Genomic DNA, 17,496 nt, shown 5'->3' on the forward strand with positions numbered 1-17,496 from the left:
CTAAATTCTTGAGTTCACACCGCGAGTGTGTCAAGTGAAATTTCAAAATTTCTATTTTCAAGTTTAAACTCCTTATTCCCTTGTAGAATCTTAAGTAATGATGGCTCATCTCCTTCAACCTCTCCTCGTTTAAGTTCTCAGCTCTCAGTAAAGCCAATCTTTCTGAATTGTAGGCTTTGATTTTCTCGAGTTGTATCCCTGCCAAATTGGCCAGCCTAGAAATATCAACATTCTCATCATCAAATAATTTTGTTGTGGACTGCAGTGACGGTTGTAAGTAGTCTCGATGACACTTTTCGTATGCCTCCTCCTCTTCATGCAACGTTGTCATCCACAACATAGAACATATCAAAACGCCTTCAGGGTTGAAGGAATCAATTAGATTCATAACTTGAGCCTTTAGAGTCTCCACAACCTTTTGTTCACGAACAGGAGGCCTATTCATCCCCTTCATAAATTTGATTTCTTCTGGATCTAATTCCGCGACAGCGACAAGCTTCCATTCAACTTCTCTCACATGCATAGGCACTCCTTCCCAAAGCTCGGAGTACTGGTCATGATAGCTCTGATGATTTTCATGATGGTTAACATCAGCAGAACGAGTCTTGTTCTTGTAGGAGAAACAATTCATTGTTCGATCACCGATATTGCTTGAATACAATCAACTCTTACAAGCAATACTCAAAGATACACACCATTCATTGATAGGAGCCTCTTTATATAGAGAGTTACATACTATGGTTATGGTAGGTACTGAAAATCATATCTTTAGATAATATAGTAAACTTATAACTTCCCTAAACCTACTTTTGCTATTCCTATTCCTATTTGTTATAGAACCCAAAGGCACACAAAGTCATAAAAGTGTACTAACCTATTTAGGAATAGCCTATGACTAATTTAATTAGTTGATCAACTTGATCTGTACTCGTCTTTACTTTGTTTGTTGGGATTGGGTTCCTTCTTATTGGGTTTCTGGGCTTGTCCCTTATTCATTATTGAAGTATATAGCATGCAGCGAGCAGCCCCTACTCTCTCTTTTTTGAACGAGGGAATCTCTTTATTGAAGGCGATTCAGTGAATTTATCAAAATCTCGAGCGATTCCCGTGATCTGTTTCGCTGCTGATCCATAAAAGAACTAGAGAAGCTTTGATTTGTCCCACTTATTCTTAGAGACGAAATCTTAAATAGAAGCATCCCAAGTCAGGGAGTTTTTGTACCGGCATACAGTGGTTAAAAATCTCGTTCACACGGTTAGTAGCTGATTATGAAATTCATGATTAACTATTTTTGGATGTAAATCCAAAAGTAAGAAGAATCTTTTTAAAATTAAGTTATTTTATTTTCAACCATTAAATTTACATCTAATAGTAGTTGATCATGAATTTCATGATCAACTACTGACCGTGTGAACGTGACTGAGTAGTTACAATCTCGTTCATACGATCAGTAGCTACAATACAGTGCAAGGTCTAAGTTTGCTCCTTGATTGATGCTCGTGTAGGCAGGAAGGTATTAATTAAGTTATAAATCTGTACATGTTTAACAGTGCTTCATTTGAATCATAACTGGATTTCCATAAAAGTAGAGTTTAGTTATCAATTGAGTACGTTGAGAGAACATCATAAATAATAATTGTAAGGAAAAGCTCGTGGTTTCAGTTTGTTTTGATACAATGTGCATGCTGAAATCCAAACAATGTTGAACAATTTATCAAAATAGAAGGCGAAAGTTGTACTGTATATGATTGATCACTCAGTGAATTGCTTATGGTGCATTCGCTGAAGACAACAAGTATAAAACTTTTGGCAATTCATATCGATCTATCATACATCTATACTTACCATCGTGCTAAGCGGTAACAAAATGTACGTACTACAAACAAATTGTTATTATTCTGTCAGATAACATTTTTCAATTACCAAGTTTGTTCGTTAAAAGTTTAAACTAGGTAGCACAACTGCTCAAGTATATGGCACAGCGAACAACTTGAGCAAAATCCCGAGCAAATAGATCTGAGAATCCCATCAAACAATACAGATCAACCTTTAAGAACACATAACACATTCATCAGAGCAGAAGAGAAAAGAGAAAAATTCATTTAAAAAATAAATCCAATCAAAAGAAAGTTAATAAAACATCATACAAGAAAAGCTATGCATAGAAAATACTAATGAAAGAAACTAGTAAGCATCGAAAGGTCCAGCTAATTAAACAAGCTCAGACTGTTTTATCTTTCACATAGCTCCGTCGACTATTTTTGCGCTTCATATACCCTTCACATAGCCCCGCACACATGATAAATGGCTTCATGCCAGTAGACAAACAAGTTGTCTTCCAGGAATCAGGTAACCATGAAAGGTCAGACAAGGTGGATTGCATCGTAATTGTCAGTGTAAAGATAGCAGGACCTCTGCAACATAGAATCTGCAAGTTCAAATGAAATCAACTTGTTACCTTTAAGCACTAAGCAAAGGCATGGTAGTGTTCCAGTGACAATCAGGACCATTGCTCAAATTAGTAGAACTGTTGTAGATATCACTAAATCAGTCATTGTCAGTGTTGATCCCTTAATTCTTTAGAAATCAATCCTTTGTAGGATCACATTACCCTAAGAGATCATAAGAGAGATGAACACAGATGCTCACATATTCATCCGGGAAAATATAGGAATATCATTTAGTCTCTCTGAATAAAAATTAAAAACCATAAAAGAACTTAATTAATAAGATAATATTACTCACATTGTCTAGTGAATATGCATAAAAGAACTTATTAACAACTGCGAACAGGTTTAACAATATTTGAATCAAAGAGCTCATTTGTATCCGTAGAAAGTGGAAACTTGACCGTTACATCTCTTGAGACATGAATCCAACCTGGATTTTTTTTTAGTTTCAGCAGGTACATTGGAGCATTGAACGAATGTTGCTCTGTGCATATAGTGGGAAAGAACCACATAGTTCAAACTTAAATATATTAACTAAAACTGTGAGACATCCAATTATAAGGATTTGTACCTTAATTTGGCTTAGTGCTGAAAATCTCAACCCAGTCATATCTAAAACCTTCACACAAGTGGTAATAGGCCTACCATACTTCTTCGATGCAGAAGGCTACAACCAAAGGAAGATATCAGAAAATGACTTCAGAAACTTCAGAACCTTCAAGATGTATACTAACAAATATAACACGATCTCAATAATTGTTGAGTTGAATGTGTGACTGCACATAGTAGTAAACCTGCAATGGAAACAATAACTTATTCCATAAGGAGCCCAAGCATTAAGGTGAAGCAGAAGCACACAATTCAACTTCAGGAACTTTTGTCTGAGAAGATGGTCTACATAATCATAGTACTTACAGATGCTTTATCGAATGTACTTAATCCAACCCCAATAGCAAAGACCGGCATACCCTGGAATATTATGAAACGACTTAAACACACTACAGCACAAAGAGGGAAGTAACAAAGGCAGTACTAATAATTATCAGTATAGTTGATATAAAAGTTCACAGCAAAAATTTGATTTAGAAACACAGTAGTTATAATTCCATCCCGCCCTCCTCCCACGGAATAAAGCGAGGTATTGCAATTGAAATTGCTGAGAGTGTTACGGCATAGTGAGAAAACTGTACAGATCATAAACAAGACAGGTTTACAGTAAGAATGAGCACCTCTCTAGAGTAACCTGAAAAGCAAAGTAAAAGGATTTGTTAGTTTGTTTCAGCGAACTGAGCAGCATGGGTTTCAAGTACCGCATGATAAGCTGTATAGATTTTCTCATCAAATACCCGCTTTCAGGATGACTGGTGATGAAGGATGTGATGTTCCCTCAGGATCCTTTGAGCTAGATCCTGCTTCCTTGCCTGCCAGTATTTTGATTCGTGATGTTGGTCATAATGGATTCCAGAAGGAAGTATACTGAACCTAGTGATTGTCTGGTGAATTTTGTAGAAAGCTTGATTCTGTTGGTTCATGCACTAATATGAAACAGGAGAGTGGATTCTAAATGTAACTCAAACGGAGTGCACAGAAAACTTAAGCCAGGAAATCGTCACTGAAGTGGATAACAAAAACAACACGCAGAAGAATCATCATTTAACTTTCGGTCTTAGAAGAACAGTGTGTAGCTATGGTGTCCAGAAAGAGCAAATTTGTATTTGTTGACATGTTTATTGTTGATATGGAGGATTAAAACTATGTCGACTTCCCTTGGTGGCTTGTTCAAATAGCTATGAGTTGTAATGACAGGTTGCATTCGAGCTCGCCCTGTTTGTACAACAACTCTTATGGATCTGATCTATGTCTGCTTTCTGTTTGATCTGTTTGTAGATCACATACGCCATTTATGCTTTCCATCATATACACCTAAAATTTAATGAGGTTCGTTTATATTTTGTATTAAACTGTAGACGAGGAAAGAGAAAATTGGTTCGATTTAAGGGTTGCCAAATAGTGATTAGACAACTCGAAATACATCGGAGTGATCGGACCAAATTGCTTAATTGATCAAGGTCAGTTTAAATTAATACGGAGAGTAAAATTAATTTAATTTCAGATTTCATTATTTTTGACAAAGCTGACTGAAAACCATTAAACATAAAATCATACCTTAATATCCATGAACCATAAGGATATGTATGAAAGCATCAACTAACTTTCTGCTCAATCATCCATTCACTCACTCTCGTTGTTTCCTCCTCATCTTGGCTTCCTCAGAATTACAGTCGGTTCCATCTCTGGGTTCTCATAGGGTTTCTTTTCAGAACGAGACATGGATCTCCATTTCTCATAAGCAAGGTTAGCAATAGTATAGGGTTCATCCTGGTGAATCCTTCTATACTCCTCCAAGAATACGTAGTAGCCCATACTTCGACCATTTCTCCTTCTGTGATTTCCACAAGAAGTACAACCCCACCGTCCACAATGGAAGCTAAAATAAGTTCCGCACCTGCAAGTAATCAACCCAAAATGGAGTATATGATTTAGCTTAAGTTTCACTCTGTTGTTGTACACGCACTTATATACTTACGAGAGCTACTCAAACAGTATAGGATTAGGCATTCAGCAAACAACAAGAAAATAAATGAATATATATAGCCAAAATGAAAAAAGATATCACATCGATGCAAATTTAGTGATGTGAAAAATTTAGGATCGATGTTCTTGGCAAACAGACCTGCATGGTATTGATGTGCAGCCACCTATTCTTTCCACATAGATCCCACACCATGGGCACTTTCTCCAGTGCTTCTTGTAAGCAAGTTTCTCCATCATGATATCCCCCTTTTCAGCATCATCATCCTTCTTCAACCTCTTGAACTCGGCACAAGTAACCTTGGCGTGCCAAGGAACCTTACACTGCACACAGAACAATCTTTTACAATTAGGGCACTCCGATTCCCTCACTACCTCTTGCCCATCGTCAATCAACATTGCGGAGCAGTCCTTAAAGGGGCAGTAACGTTTCTGAGACCCAATAAACAATTCCTCGCAAAGCCTCATTCCCCATTTTTCAAACACCTCAGGTTTCAAAATCAAATGGCAGTGTTCGGGATCCAGGGACCCTTCACAATCGGGTGCAGGGCACTCAATGATTGCTATATTTCCTTGGAGCTTGGAGTCCACATATTTCACTATGCAATCAGTACAATAAACATGGCTGCAGTTTTTGACACTAAAAGACTCGTGAGCCGACTTGGTCTCTAAACAAATTTCACATGCAAAAGATGGGGGTTTGGAATTGGAGCAAGATCCCTCGTTTAAGGTTTTAGTTCGCTTCCTTTTCCCGAAATGGATATTGGAGGGTTTAAACCTAAGAACCCTAACCTCTTCATCACTATCACTATCGTAATAGTTTAGGGTGTCGGCAGAGAGATCAATGAAGTTACCTACTTTAGTGGGACTAGGAGCTTTTTCCAGGTCTCCTTCGTCATCTATGAATATCACGTTGGACTTCATCAATCCTTAGCACAAAACTAGGAAGCACACCTGCGCGTTGCTGCGAGGCTCTATCTTTCTGGTAACTGCAAAATCATATTCCAACGTAAAACAACGGACCCAATTTATTTGGTACTGGAAAATACTAAATAGCTCAAATGTTGCAGAAGCTGATTGGTTTTAAGGAGTCTGCTCCATATGAAGACCAAGTACTTCACATTTAGAAGCTATGTTATTGGGTAACAATCAAATTCATATATGTTTGAGTTAACAATGTAAATGGCTTCTTAATTGTCAAACACACATAAAAAGGTTAAGTTTTTTACATTGGAAACTTGCAAATGCCAAAGATAATGATGCAAACTTAAATCAGTTCTTTACTGTGGTAACAATACGATATTCGCATAATAGCATTAGGAGGGAGAAAGAGTTGAACTTAGAATATTAATATGCCTGTAATTCAGATCTAAAAATTCAGATAAAGCATCATTTTAAAATAGAATGTACAATACCAAAAGATCATTCTGATACTGTGAAGGCAAAGATTATCAAACCAAGATTAGGACAATTTTATTGGAGAAGAAGATTATTACAACAAAAAGGAATAATTTCTCAATTTAACACAAATCTAGAAATTCACACTCACACCGCACATGATTATGTTTAAAAAATGAATTGAAATTCTGTTGTTAAACATGAACGGGCACAGACCTTTCAAGAACTGATTGAGAAAGACAACCACAATAATCAAGAATTACATATGTTGCATACCTGCTATGTTCTCATTGTCACTGATTGATTGCACAGACAAGTATACATTATTATCATATTGCAAAAGGATCATATCAACAACAGCAAAGCACTTAGAAAAAATCCCGAGTGAACATGATGAATTCAATTCAGGAAAAGTGATGGGAATGAAATGAGAAATCGAATCAATGCAATACAGAGAAAAAGAATTTGAAAATTCAGAGTGAGTATGAAATCTCAATTGAAAGTAATTCTATCACAAACCCTAACCACTGCAATCGAAATGTCACCGAGATTGAAACCCAGGGGAGAACTTACCGATCAAGACCACCAAAGGAGGCCAAACTCTACAGAACCATGAGAGAGAGAGAGCGCATAGAGCAGAAAACGAAAGAACTAAAACGACCCAGAAACCCTTTTTCGTAAATGTAAAGGAGAGCAGGGGCAAAAAAGTCATGAAGGCCAGGGCCATCCGTCAGGTTTTCTACGAGTGAGCCAGGCTGAAGGTTTTACGCAGTAGGGTTTTTTCTTTAAATCACGAAGTAGGATTTGATGGCCTGCAAAACAATGGGCTTTGTTCTTTTACCCTTTTTTTCTTTCTATTTAGTAAATACTCGATGTCTTTTCAAACTTCAATTGTTCTCTCGCTTTCTCTTATTTAAAGTATCTCCATTAGCACATGTCATCGTTCAAATAGCAGTCATCGGTATTATATCGGTTAAGTAAAAAAGTAATATATAATAGATATATTGAGATATATCAGAATGTATCAAATTTATCTAATTTATTAATTTTTAATTAAATTTAATATATTTATAAACATATACTCCCAATCAACATCATCCGATCCATAATGTTTCTAAATTTTCTTATGAAGGGGTAGATGTCGTTGGAGTAGAACCTATTGGACTAGAAGCTTTAGAAAAACTAGTACCAATATTTTGAGCCATCACAAGTTCACAAGCTCAACCCTGTAATACATTTATACATTATGCATATGCATTCAACTTTAGCAAAGCATAGAATAAGATACAGCAATGTAGACAATCTAATTGTCTAACTATCAAACACAATCTAATTGTCTAACTATTAAACACTGTCCAATTGCCAATCACAATGCTCTAAACTCTAGACATCAAATTCCAAAAGGTGAAAATTATATTGCATAGGAAAACTATCAAAATATTTAGTGAATTTTTCTCGTTTTACCATTTTGTTTATGAAACTTCTGAAATTAAGTTGTTTAATAGATCAAGGGCAAAAAAATGAATTAGCAACTTGGCAGTTCCATTTGCTAAATTACTTTAATTAATATATATCTCTACTACTATAAAACAAGCAGTCAGTGTTTCATCAAATTGTAAACTTTCGGATGTCTCTTTGTCACAGAATTTCACAAAAAAACCAAGGCTATGATGGTAAAAATAGAAAATGAAAAGACATTATATTATATATATGCAGTTATATTCTATATATGCGGAGAAAAACTGAGAGAAAACAAATTAATCACTCACTTTTCAACTACTACGCGTTTCTAATTTAATTAATATAAAATATAACATTATGTTTGATACGTACATTTTTCTTGACCTAAAATACCTGACAATGTAGACCTAACCCCAAGAAAAATATGCTCATAGTTAAACCAACATGTATGTCAAATTATTGTACCTAATTAATTAAGTTTGTAACGTCTGCGTTATACAACAAAAGGTGCAAGTCCAAGAGGAATAAACTTTGGAGGAAGAGAAAGAGGAAGCGCATTGCCGAGATGATCGCAGAGGTGGGTTGCTTTGGTCCCTTTACTCTCTTTACATTAAGTTGAAATGTTTAATGTGCATATCTTCCTCTTATTTTGGTTTTCGTTATGGTGATGTAAAGGAACGAAATGTTTGATGAAGCTGATCGAGAAGCTGATGAGTGGAGAGCTAGGGAAATTGCTAAGGATATAGCCAAACGCAAGGCATTGAAGTATTAACCTCTCCTATGTTGCTGCGTTTTTTTCTTAGTAAGCTAGGCATGATCTGAAAGATGGAAGACATGAAGAAAATTGCAAGCCTTAAACTTAAAGCAAAGGAAGAGAGAAAGAGACTGGAATCCAAGGTAAGATCGAGTTGTAAGCAACATGCTGTGTGATGATGTTGCTGTGCTGTCTTTTCTTTTAAGTTTTGGAAAAAATGTCAAATAGTTTGATTTCATGTTCATATTTCAGCTTGAGACGGTATTGATTGTGGAGAAATTGCAAGAGTTCTGCTCCATCAGGATTGAAAAAAATGGAGAACAAGGTTTGTTCTGATTTTTTTCTATATGGGCTGCTATCTTGTTTCTACTGTCATGTCTATGTTAGCAATAAAAGCATGTGATCATGTATCATCATCCTAGAATGCCTCTTGGCACTACATCTCTCAAGCTGTTTATGTCGAGTATGAGGCAGTTATGTGATGTATATATACCTCTTCTTCTATATAATATGTTCAGCTGCAGCCTATTGTTTTAAACTTGGTCCTCATCATCATCCTGCTTAGTCTAACTTGTGGTAGTTTTTGTCTCTATGCAGGTCATTTTCTTCCAGAAGAGGATGATAAATTTCTTGAAAGAGTACGAGCTGCAGTTGAGGAGGAGGAGGAACATCAAGCGATCCTGGCAGCTGACATGGATGCTGCTAGGGATGCCATTGCAACTGCCGAGCAATCAAGGAAAACAACCGAGAATTTCAGACCTGATTCCATTGATAAGACCGGTGCTCAAGGCGAGAGTAAGGAAAGTAAATGCCCAAAAATTCCAAGCATTAATGAAGGCGACTCTACGGCAGTGACTAACAAGGAATCTGAAAAACAAATTCTACAAGGAGAGGGCTATAGAGGAGCTTATGATGCTGTGGCCAATATACCTATGGAATTCTACTATCATGGCAGCAATACTGATATGGGCACCCTTATTGAGGTATGTAGATTACCACTTTCAAATAAAGGCTCTTTTAAGTCTAAACATTTCTCTCTCTTTTTTTTCTTTAGAATTAAGGGCCGGTGCAGCCGCCCTCAATTTAAGCCTTGGCTAATTTTAAGTTATAGTGATATCTTCTGTCCTGGTATTGAATGATAATCACGACTTATTGCTTGCAGGTGAGAAGAACATGGGAAGCCTATATAAGACCAGGAGGACGGTGAGTACCAATTCCTTTCTTAATAACTGAAGCCAATCTGATTTTCCCTATCTAATAATCAAGTAGTGCCTTTACACTTAAGTTGTGAATCCATTACCTGTTCCACTATACACCATCAAAACCATATCAGGGCAAAAGGCTCTCTAGAGGCTTTACCTTTTGTGGTTATGGTATGCGAAATCACTGATTAAGAACGCTAATAACTTGCGTATTCTGATAAATGATGCATAACTCTATGATTCTGCTGTATTTGCTGCAGCCCGATACCAGGACACCGGGTTCAACCTCCACCTCCTGCAGATCATATCTGGGCGTCTTACCTTCTGCAACCTAAGTGATTATTGATTAGACCCTAAAGATTATTGATTAGGATGCTGATTCGACCCCATTTTGCTTGTGGAAATGACAATAGTAATGAACAATGAACTTGATAATTGTTTAAGCAAACTGTGAATGACTTTTGATGCTTGTTTAAATTCGTTCACATATTAAATACCTACTGTGGTTTGTGCTAGTTATGTACGCCATTTCACTACTTTGCTAGTTTTACAACCATGTACAGTGTCTGAAAGTGTACTTTCTGTCCAGTTTACACTATTGATTTTCATCGATGCATTTGCTTGTACCCAAGTTTCTGCAAGACATTATAACATTCATTTTCAAGTCAAGCAACTCTTGCATTTGTCCCGAAAACAAAGACTCCTGCAGTAGACAAAAAGTCCAAAACTAATCAGTAATGACATGAATACAAAATCATGTACAATTAGGGAGATCTAGTTGAGAGTTGGCTGATAGCAGAGAAGGAAAGTTACCGAGTGTAGGCATCAAAACGGAAAGCACGGCAATGCCAGTAATCTTTATTGCCAAACCAACATTGATCATATCCCTAATTTCAACATGGCCGGTAGCATATCCAACTGTATTTGAAGGTGTTGATGTGGGAAGCAGGAAAGCAAACTGCGCACCAATGCCTCCCGGAACCATGAGAAGCAGTGGATGCACATGTATGGTTTTTGCTATCTGAATTAGGAGAGGCACAATAAGCGTCGTAGTAGCATTGTTTGATGTTATTAACTCGGTGATGGTACTGCTAACGAGACACACAGCAGGTGCCATGGCTAAATATGGGACTGCTTCCAAGAAATCCAATGTTTTCGACAAGATATTAGCTAGGCCACTAGATCGAACTCCGTCTGCTATGGCCAAACCAGCACCCAGTAACAATATAATGTTCCATGGTAGCTGCTTACATTTGTTCCAGTCCATCAATTTTGCACCCTTTTGCGTTGCTTGGAACAATGAACAACAAAGTTGCCACCATAACCTACATTGTTTACAATTCACATTTCAAAACCAAAGTTAACCATCAAACATAACTTCTCTCCTAGTCTTAAAACTCACACTAGCAGTTCCATCGCCGGCACGCCCGTTGAAGAGGACTCCCCACCCAGGAATATCATCTGTTATGCTTCTTGTCATCCACAAAAAAATCAGCAGCTGCAAACAAAAATATTGAGATGAAACTTGGAACGTCTTCTGTAGTTCTGTACAAAATCAATACTATGAAAGACTAATCTTTTGTTCTCACCGAAAACAAAGCCAAAACCATCTTCTCAGCAAAAGCCATTGGACCTGCTTATACCATACCAACCACGTACATATCAATGCAATGAGACACTAGAAACGTCTGTATGTGATTAAAAATTTGAGGGGTCTTACCCAACATTTCAAGCTCTTTCCTCAAATAGCCCTTGTCGAAATAAGGAGATAGCGCCTGCCCCGAGCTCCTGGAACAATACAAGTAGCAAAGGACTGCCCACATTGCGAAGAACATGACCAAAGCGGAAGGGAACCCGAAGAGGAACCAAGTGCTGAACGTGATCGCCTCTGCTTCTGGGAAATAGCTCTTCCACATTCCAACCAATATGAGATTCACACCAGTCCCAGTGAGAGTGCTCATCCCTCCTATGGTTGCTGAGTATATCACCCCCAGAATCACAGCTCTGCAAAACTTGCCCACAACAGCTGGCTGGTTGGGGCCAGTCGGAAAACGATGAAGAATTCCTGTGGCTACCGGCCCCATCATTACCGTTGTAGCCACGTTGTGCATCCACATGCTAATGAATGCTGTGGTCGCACATATTCCCAGAAGCAGCAATGGCGGATTAAGAGGATCTCCGCAGAATAGCAGTGTAATCTATTATGTAATGCATAACTGAAATGAGAAATATATTTAGAAACAATAAGGAAAGCAATCGAGGGAGAAAACTAGCACGTTGAGAAGAGAAGGAATTAGTACTGACGTTTAAGGCCAATCTTTTGTGGATGTTATAATGCTCAACAGCAAGAGCCAATATAAAGCTTCCGAGAACAAGGGCAATGACATCGTTCATGTACGAATGTGCAACATCATCCGCGGAGGCAATGCCGAAGAATGGGAAGAGAAAGAGTGGAGACATTGATGTTATTGGCATAGGCAGAGCCTCTGTGAGCCACCAGGCAAAGATCCAAGCCAGCACAGCTAGCATGTTCCGGCTAGTCACATTGCCATCGAACTTGACACAAAGGCATACAATGGCGCTCAAAAGAGGTCCTAGGAGAATGGAGAAGTTGTTGCATGTTAGGATTGATTTCAATGACGAACAGAAGTGGGATTTTGTTAGGAGTGGTGGGACTATCCATGTGATTCTTCTTGATTGTTTTATTGTGACGAAATGAGAGGAAATGGTATTGTTTAATTTGCTTCGAATTGTTCGATTCTGTATTGTTCATTAACTTGGATATCAAAACTGACGAACATCATATTCAAGAGAATCAAATTTTCTGTGGCTGTGTGAGTATTGTACAGTGTAGCATTGTATAGGGGAGCGGCATTTGCGCTCATCTGTTGTTCCCTCATAACTGTGCGAAACTGCAGGTTGTGGTTTTTAGGAAATACAAATAGATTTCTTGAAAAATTAAAATATGGGAAAACATGTGACACTAGTTGTATATTTCCAATTTTAGTATTATAATGTTTAAAGGACATTTTCAGCAAGGTTATGATCTCATAGAGTCATGAATCATGATAATGCATATGAACGATTAAAGGAGCCGTAATTGAAAATGATTGTAATAAGGTGGACAATCAAATATACACACAATAGTGCAACCAATGAAGTAATGCAAAATAACAGGGAGAAATGAGGGAAGCAAAGTTGTTGCCCTCGTTTCCTTTTTCCACGGTATTTGTATACTATATACATTAATTTTTCTATATCAAGACCCAACCGTGCATCATAGAACTGGCTCATTAGTTCCAAATACATAAGTTCCTGCAGTAGCCAAAAAATTGAACAATCACATATTGATATAAAATCATGCCGAACTACTAATCAAAGATAAGATGGGTAGAGAAAAGAAATATGAATGTTACCTAGGGTAGGCATCAAAAGTGTAAGCACTGCAATTCCGGCAACCTTTAATGGCAAGCCAACCTTGATCATATCTTTGATTTCAATGTGGCCAGTGCTGAACCCGACTATATTTGAAGGGGTTCCTGTCGGAAGCAGGAAAGCAAATTGAGCCCCGACGGCTCCTGGAATCACAAGAAGCAGGGGATGCACATTCATACTTTTGGCGATTTGAATTAGGATAGGGATCACTAGTGTGGTAGTGGCGTTGTTTGATGTAAACTCAGTGATGGTACTACTGATGAGACACACGGCTGGTGCAATTGCCAGGTAGGGGACTACTTCCAAGAAATCTAAGGCTTCGGATAGTATATCTGCGAGGCCACTCGTTCTGACCCCGTCAGCTATGGCGAAACCAGCTCCTAGTAACAACACAATGTTCCATGGTAGCTTCTTGCATTTGTTCCAGTCCATCAACTTCTCACCTGTTTGCTTCTTGTTAGGAATAATGAACAGCAATGTTGCCATCATAACCTACATTACAAATTTCAGCTTTCAAGTCACGCTTCAATTGGCATGGTAATCAAACTTGAAGTGAAAGAATAAAAGATCATTAAGGGCCAATACTCACACTGGCAGTTCCATCACCAGCGCGCCCATTGAAGAGGGCTCCCCAGCCGGGAACATCATCTGTAATACTTCTTGTCATCCACAAAACAATCAACATCTGCACAACGAATCGCATCATGGTTCTAGTTATTTGTCCACGCTACCTTTTATGTATTAACAAACACTTAAAAAAGTGTGACAGATTAAATTTTTTTAATTTTCGTTTTCGTTAGTGTTTCTTATTTAGTTGAGGAATATTTATTTGTCTTTCGTTTCTCTTTATATCTTTTTTCCTTTTAATAATTTTCGTAGGATGACATTGTTTCTCTCTACGCTTACTCAAAAAAACTTTAAAAAGTGTGACAGATAAACACATAGTTGTATACAACCGGCCGGTAATAAGTAAGTATATTTTCAACGCACACAAAGCTTCAAACTATTCATAGATACATACCGAAAATACAGCTAATATCATCTTCTCGGCAAAAGCCATTGGACCTAAACACATGAACACTAGTTATGAGTAGATTGCAAACAATAACATAACAAATTAAGTTATATATATATATAGCCACTTCAATGAAAAGAACACTAATTTGAGGGGTGTATAATACCTAACATTTCCAGCTCCCTCTTCAAATGGGATTTGTCCAAGTAAGCAGAGAGAGCAGGGCCTGAACTTTTGGAGCAATACAAGCAGCAAAGTATGATCCACAAAGCCAAGAAAATCAACAGAGCCAATGGAAATCCAAAGAGGAACCAAGTACTGAAGCTGATCTGCTCCGCTTCAGGAAAATAGCTCTTCCACATTCCAACCAATATCAAATTGACACCTGTCCCGGTCAAAGTACTCATCCCTCCAATGGCAGCGGAGTAAGTCACCCCTAGAACCACAGCTCTGCAGAACTTGCTGGACACGGACCGATCGAGACCCACCGGAAAGCGATGCAGGATTCCGGTCGCCACCGGCATCATCATCACCGCAGTTGACACGTTGTGCATCCACATGCTCACAAACGCTGTCGTGGCGCAAATCCCAAGGAGGAGCAGGGGAGGGTTCAGTGGATCCCCGCAGAAGAGTATTGTAATCTGTATAGGACCATATCCAATTATCCATTATTCGGTTAAATAATTAGTAATCACTTAGTTAATCTTATCTTTTGCTAATTACATTGATTAATGACCTCTATGGTATGCATATGTTCTGTTGGCATCCTATCCTAGCTAGCTGAACTAATAATCTTGACGAACCAGAAAACAGAGGGGACTTGAAAGTTGGCAACTTACATTCAAGGCGAGTCTTCTGTGAATGTTGTAATGCTCAACAGCTAAAGCCAAAATGAAGCTGCCGAGGACAAGAGCAATGACATCGTCCATGTAAGAGTGAGCAACATCATCAGCTGAAGCTATTCCAAAAAGCGGGAAGAGGAAGAGAGGAGCCATGGAGGTTATAGGCATCGGCACCGCCCCCGTCAGCCACCAAGCGAAAATCCAAGCCATCACTGCCAGCATGTTCCGGCTACTCACCGGCCCGTCTATCTTCACAAAAACGCATATGGCTGCGCATAGAAGAGGTCCTAAAACTACATAGAAGTTATTGGGCGTGAGAACGGATTTCATGGCTGAGTGGAAGCTTTGTGATCGGTGGGTTTGGTCTTGGAGTGGAAGAAGCGGAGTGTTGGGATCGTCGGAGACGGGATCGTGATTATGATCCATAATGTTGGTATTGGAATAGTGGGATGAATAAGAGAAGAGAATGGTTTGGTTTTATGATTGGTGGTGAGGGATTAGAAGGAAGTAGTAGTATGCAAACTCTCTTTCTCTAAATAATGTTCAAATGGTTGAAATTTTGATTATTCTGGATGATTGGTATGCGGCGTATGCGTACTCATAAATATGTCATTTATGTGCTACAGGTTGTGGAATGTATATCCAGGTATGGCATTTCTCCTTTGGACAGTCTTTCACTCCATTTTGGTAGGACCAATTGTCCACAAAATGTGCCAGATGGGCTCATACGAACCACTATTTTCTTTTTCGGTTTTTCCTCTTCAGTTTCTCCTATTTTATCCTAGAGCATGAGATTAATGATTTTCTAGTTACTTGTTAATCGGAAATTAACCGTGGCATTTGCACTTTTTTACTGTTAAGAGGTACGAGCAGATGAATGTTATTTTCGAGTTATCTGACATTGTGTGGTAAATAACTTATGTGAATCACCACAAGCTAGATATACACTTCGGATCATAACATAATTTCTCTATTTTTGACGTCAGGAACATGGATATGTGGCCAACTGTACAACCGTGGACTTCAAGATGACGTGTCTATACAAGTGGCGGGCCGAAGTCGATTTGCCTGGCCCAAAGATTGAGTTAACAGGTAAGCAAGCTTGCATAATTTGTTGGATTATAGTTCCTGTCGAATGGGGACGTCTATCAAATAATGCAAAATAATTAATTCAAAGCGACTGGCCCCTGCATTCAAATAATTCACTTGAAAATTCATGCCAATAGACGTGATCATCCTCATCCCATCTTCTATATTATATTTCGAAAGTCATTAACATAGTCCTAGTTTTTTTTCTTTGATTGATTAACGTAGTCCTAGTTTCTGCTACTAATAGATCACTGGTTAGGATTGGATCATGCCATGCCATTGCCAAACTCGGTGTCTTTGTCACGATACAATACCGTCATTTATTATAGAGCAATTATACGCAATCGATCCAATCTGTATAGCTCTTATTTTTTCTTTATATTTTCATTACTATAATAAGAGACGTGGCTTTGGTTTTAACAGTTTTATTAAACTTTTGAAATTTCTAAAATGATCATGCCATAAATAAGTAAAAGTGAAAAAAATATGTGAGATGAATTATATGGTAAACTATAAAAATAAAAGTAAAATTAAATTTAAAAAATCATGAGAAGATTGTGAATGGTGGGGAGTAGATAAACTAAAACTAACTACTAGTATAGTTTTAATTTATTTCTTGAGTACGTAGTTGGAGGATGCATTATCACTGACCTAGAATTTGGTTGCCCAATTTAAGGTAAGAGATTACATACCGAAAATAGAGAAATGTGTGGGACTAGCAGCACAATCATCCTGTTCAATAATGCTGATTCTGTCCATGAAAGTGATGCCCGAATTCATAAGAATACACAAACATGGGCGGCGCTTCCATTCTTCTCCCAACTACTGTGATATATAACTCACATGGGTGTGTGATATGTGCCAATCGATCACACTAGGTGTATTGGTGTAGCGCCAATCAATCATCGTGTGAAGCTAATGGATTTGAGTATCGGGGGAAAAGAATAATGCTAGGAAACATTGTAAGGGTCCTCCAGCTGCTCGTATAAAACTATCTCTATGACCATCGACGATACTTAAAACTGTTATTTGATGAAAGAATACTAGTTATGCTACAATAATTTAACTTTAAGCACTTATAGGAGTATTTTTTTATATGGTTGATGAAGATGCCTATATTTGAACAAACTATATGGGGACTGAATATTCTTGAAGTTAAATAGATGTAGGAGTTTTGGGGTAGTTGATATGGTTGATGAAGAAAGCTCTATGAGAAATTAGTGCTTTAGTTCACGCTAAGAAACAGGTACGTGCTTCT

The 17,496-nt window shown here is 37.9% G+C and overlaps 3 protein-coding genes and 1 pseudogene across 11 annotated transcripts; 1 reads left to right on the top strand and 3 right to left on the bottom strand.

The window, feature by feature from the left end:
- Positions 1–2,095: 2,095 nt before the first annotated feature.
- On the bottom strand, positions 2,096–7,123 carry LOC126786180 (E3 ubiquitin-protein ligase RSL1-like). 9 transcript variants are annotated; one of them, XR_007671175.1, is made up of 7 exons: positions 7,014–7,123; positions 5,185–6,031; positions 4,617–4,956; positions 3,366–4,373; positions 3,185–3,244; positions 3,022–3,117; positions 2,780–2,934 (listed from the first exon to the last, which is right to left on the bottom strand). XR_007671175.1 is itself a non-coding variant. In XM_050511930.1 (3 exons), exons 2-3 carry the CDS (start codon positions 5,964–5,966, stop codon positions 4,707–4,709), a joined length of 1,032 nt encoding a protein of 343 aa, XP_050367887.1. In that variant the 5' UTR covers positions 5,967–6,031; positions 7,014–7,123; the 3' UTR covers positions 4,404–4,706. The 9 variants fall into 9 exon arrangements, 1 of the variants encoding a protein (XP_050367887.1); XR_007671173.1 differs by lacking the exon at positions 2,780–2,934 and adding an exon at positions 2,096–2,428 and having other exon boundaries at positions 3,022–3,244; XR_007671170.1 differs by having other exon boundaries at positions 2,780–3,244; positions 3,366–3,693; positions 3,797–3,871.
- Positions 7,124–8,027: 904 nt separating this feature from the next.
- Positions 8,028–10,360, top strand: LOC126788734 (U11/U12 small nuclear ribonucleoprotein 59 kDa protein-like; the record flags this gene model as incomplete). Its single annotated transcript, XM_050514749.1, has 8 exons — positions 8,028–8,069; positions 8,416–8,476; positions 8,573–8,658; positions 8,727–8,798; positions 8,908–8,980; positions 9,253–9,638; positions 9,818–9,858; positions 10,118–10,360. Coding segments are annotated over 8 exons (840 nt in total), but the record flags the coding sequence as incomplete, so codon positions are not given.
- Positions 10,361–10,522: 162 nt separating this feature from the next.
- LOC126789458 (tonoplast dicarboxylate transporter-like) lies at positions 10,523–12,630 on the bottom strand (annotated as a pseudogene).
- A 326-nt stretch (positions 12,631–12,956) lies between these two features.
- On the bottom strand, positions 12,957–15,705 carry LOC126787731 (tonoplast dicarboxylate transporter-like). The gene is made up of 6 exons (XM_050513632.1): positions 15,147–15,705; positions 14,474–14,948; positions 14,314–14,357; positions 13,882–13,977; positions 13,274–13,784; positions 12,957–13,172 (listed from the first exon to the last, which is right to left on the bottom strand). Exons 1-6 carry the CDS (start codon positions 15,573–15,575, stop codon positions 13,135–13,137), a joined length of 1,593 nt encoding a protein of 530 aa, XP_050369589.1. The 5' UTR covers positions 15,576–15,705; the 3' UTR covers positions 12,957–13,134.
- Between the last annotated feature and the right edge of the window lie 1,791 nt (positions 15,706–17,496).

The sequence above is a fragment of the Argentina anserina genome, chromosome 3 (assembly GCF_933775445.1).
Source record: "Argentina anserina chromosome 3, drPotAnse1.1, whole genome shotgun sequence".
NCBI classification, from domain to species: Eukaryota; Viridiplantae; Streptophyta; class Magnoliopsida; order Rosales; family Rosaceae; genus Argentina; species Argentina anserina.

Bases quoted from the DNA above. Each gene is read 5' to 3' on its own strand.
- LOC126787731 (XM_050513632.1), bottom strand. From the start codon at position 15,575: ATGGATCATAATCACGATCCCGTCTCCGACGATCCCAACACTCCGCTT. The intron at 14,949-15,146 runs GTAAGTTGCCAA...GGTCCTATACAG, and splicing joins ACAGAAGACTCGCCTTGAAT to ATTACAATACTCTTCTGCGG. The intron at 13,785-13,881 runs GTGAGTATTGGC...TTTGTAATGTAG, and splicing joins CTGGTGATGGAACTGCCAGT to GTTATGATGGCAACATTGCT.
- LOC126786180 (XM_050511930.1), bottom strand. From the start codon at position 5,966: ATGAAGTCCAACGTGATATTCATAGATGACGAAGGAGACCTGGAAAAA. The intron at 4,957-5,184 runs GTCTGTTTGCCA...GATTACTTGCAG, and splicing joins TGCACATCAATACCATGCAG to GTGCGGAACTTATTTTAGCT.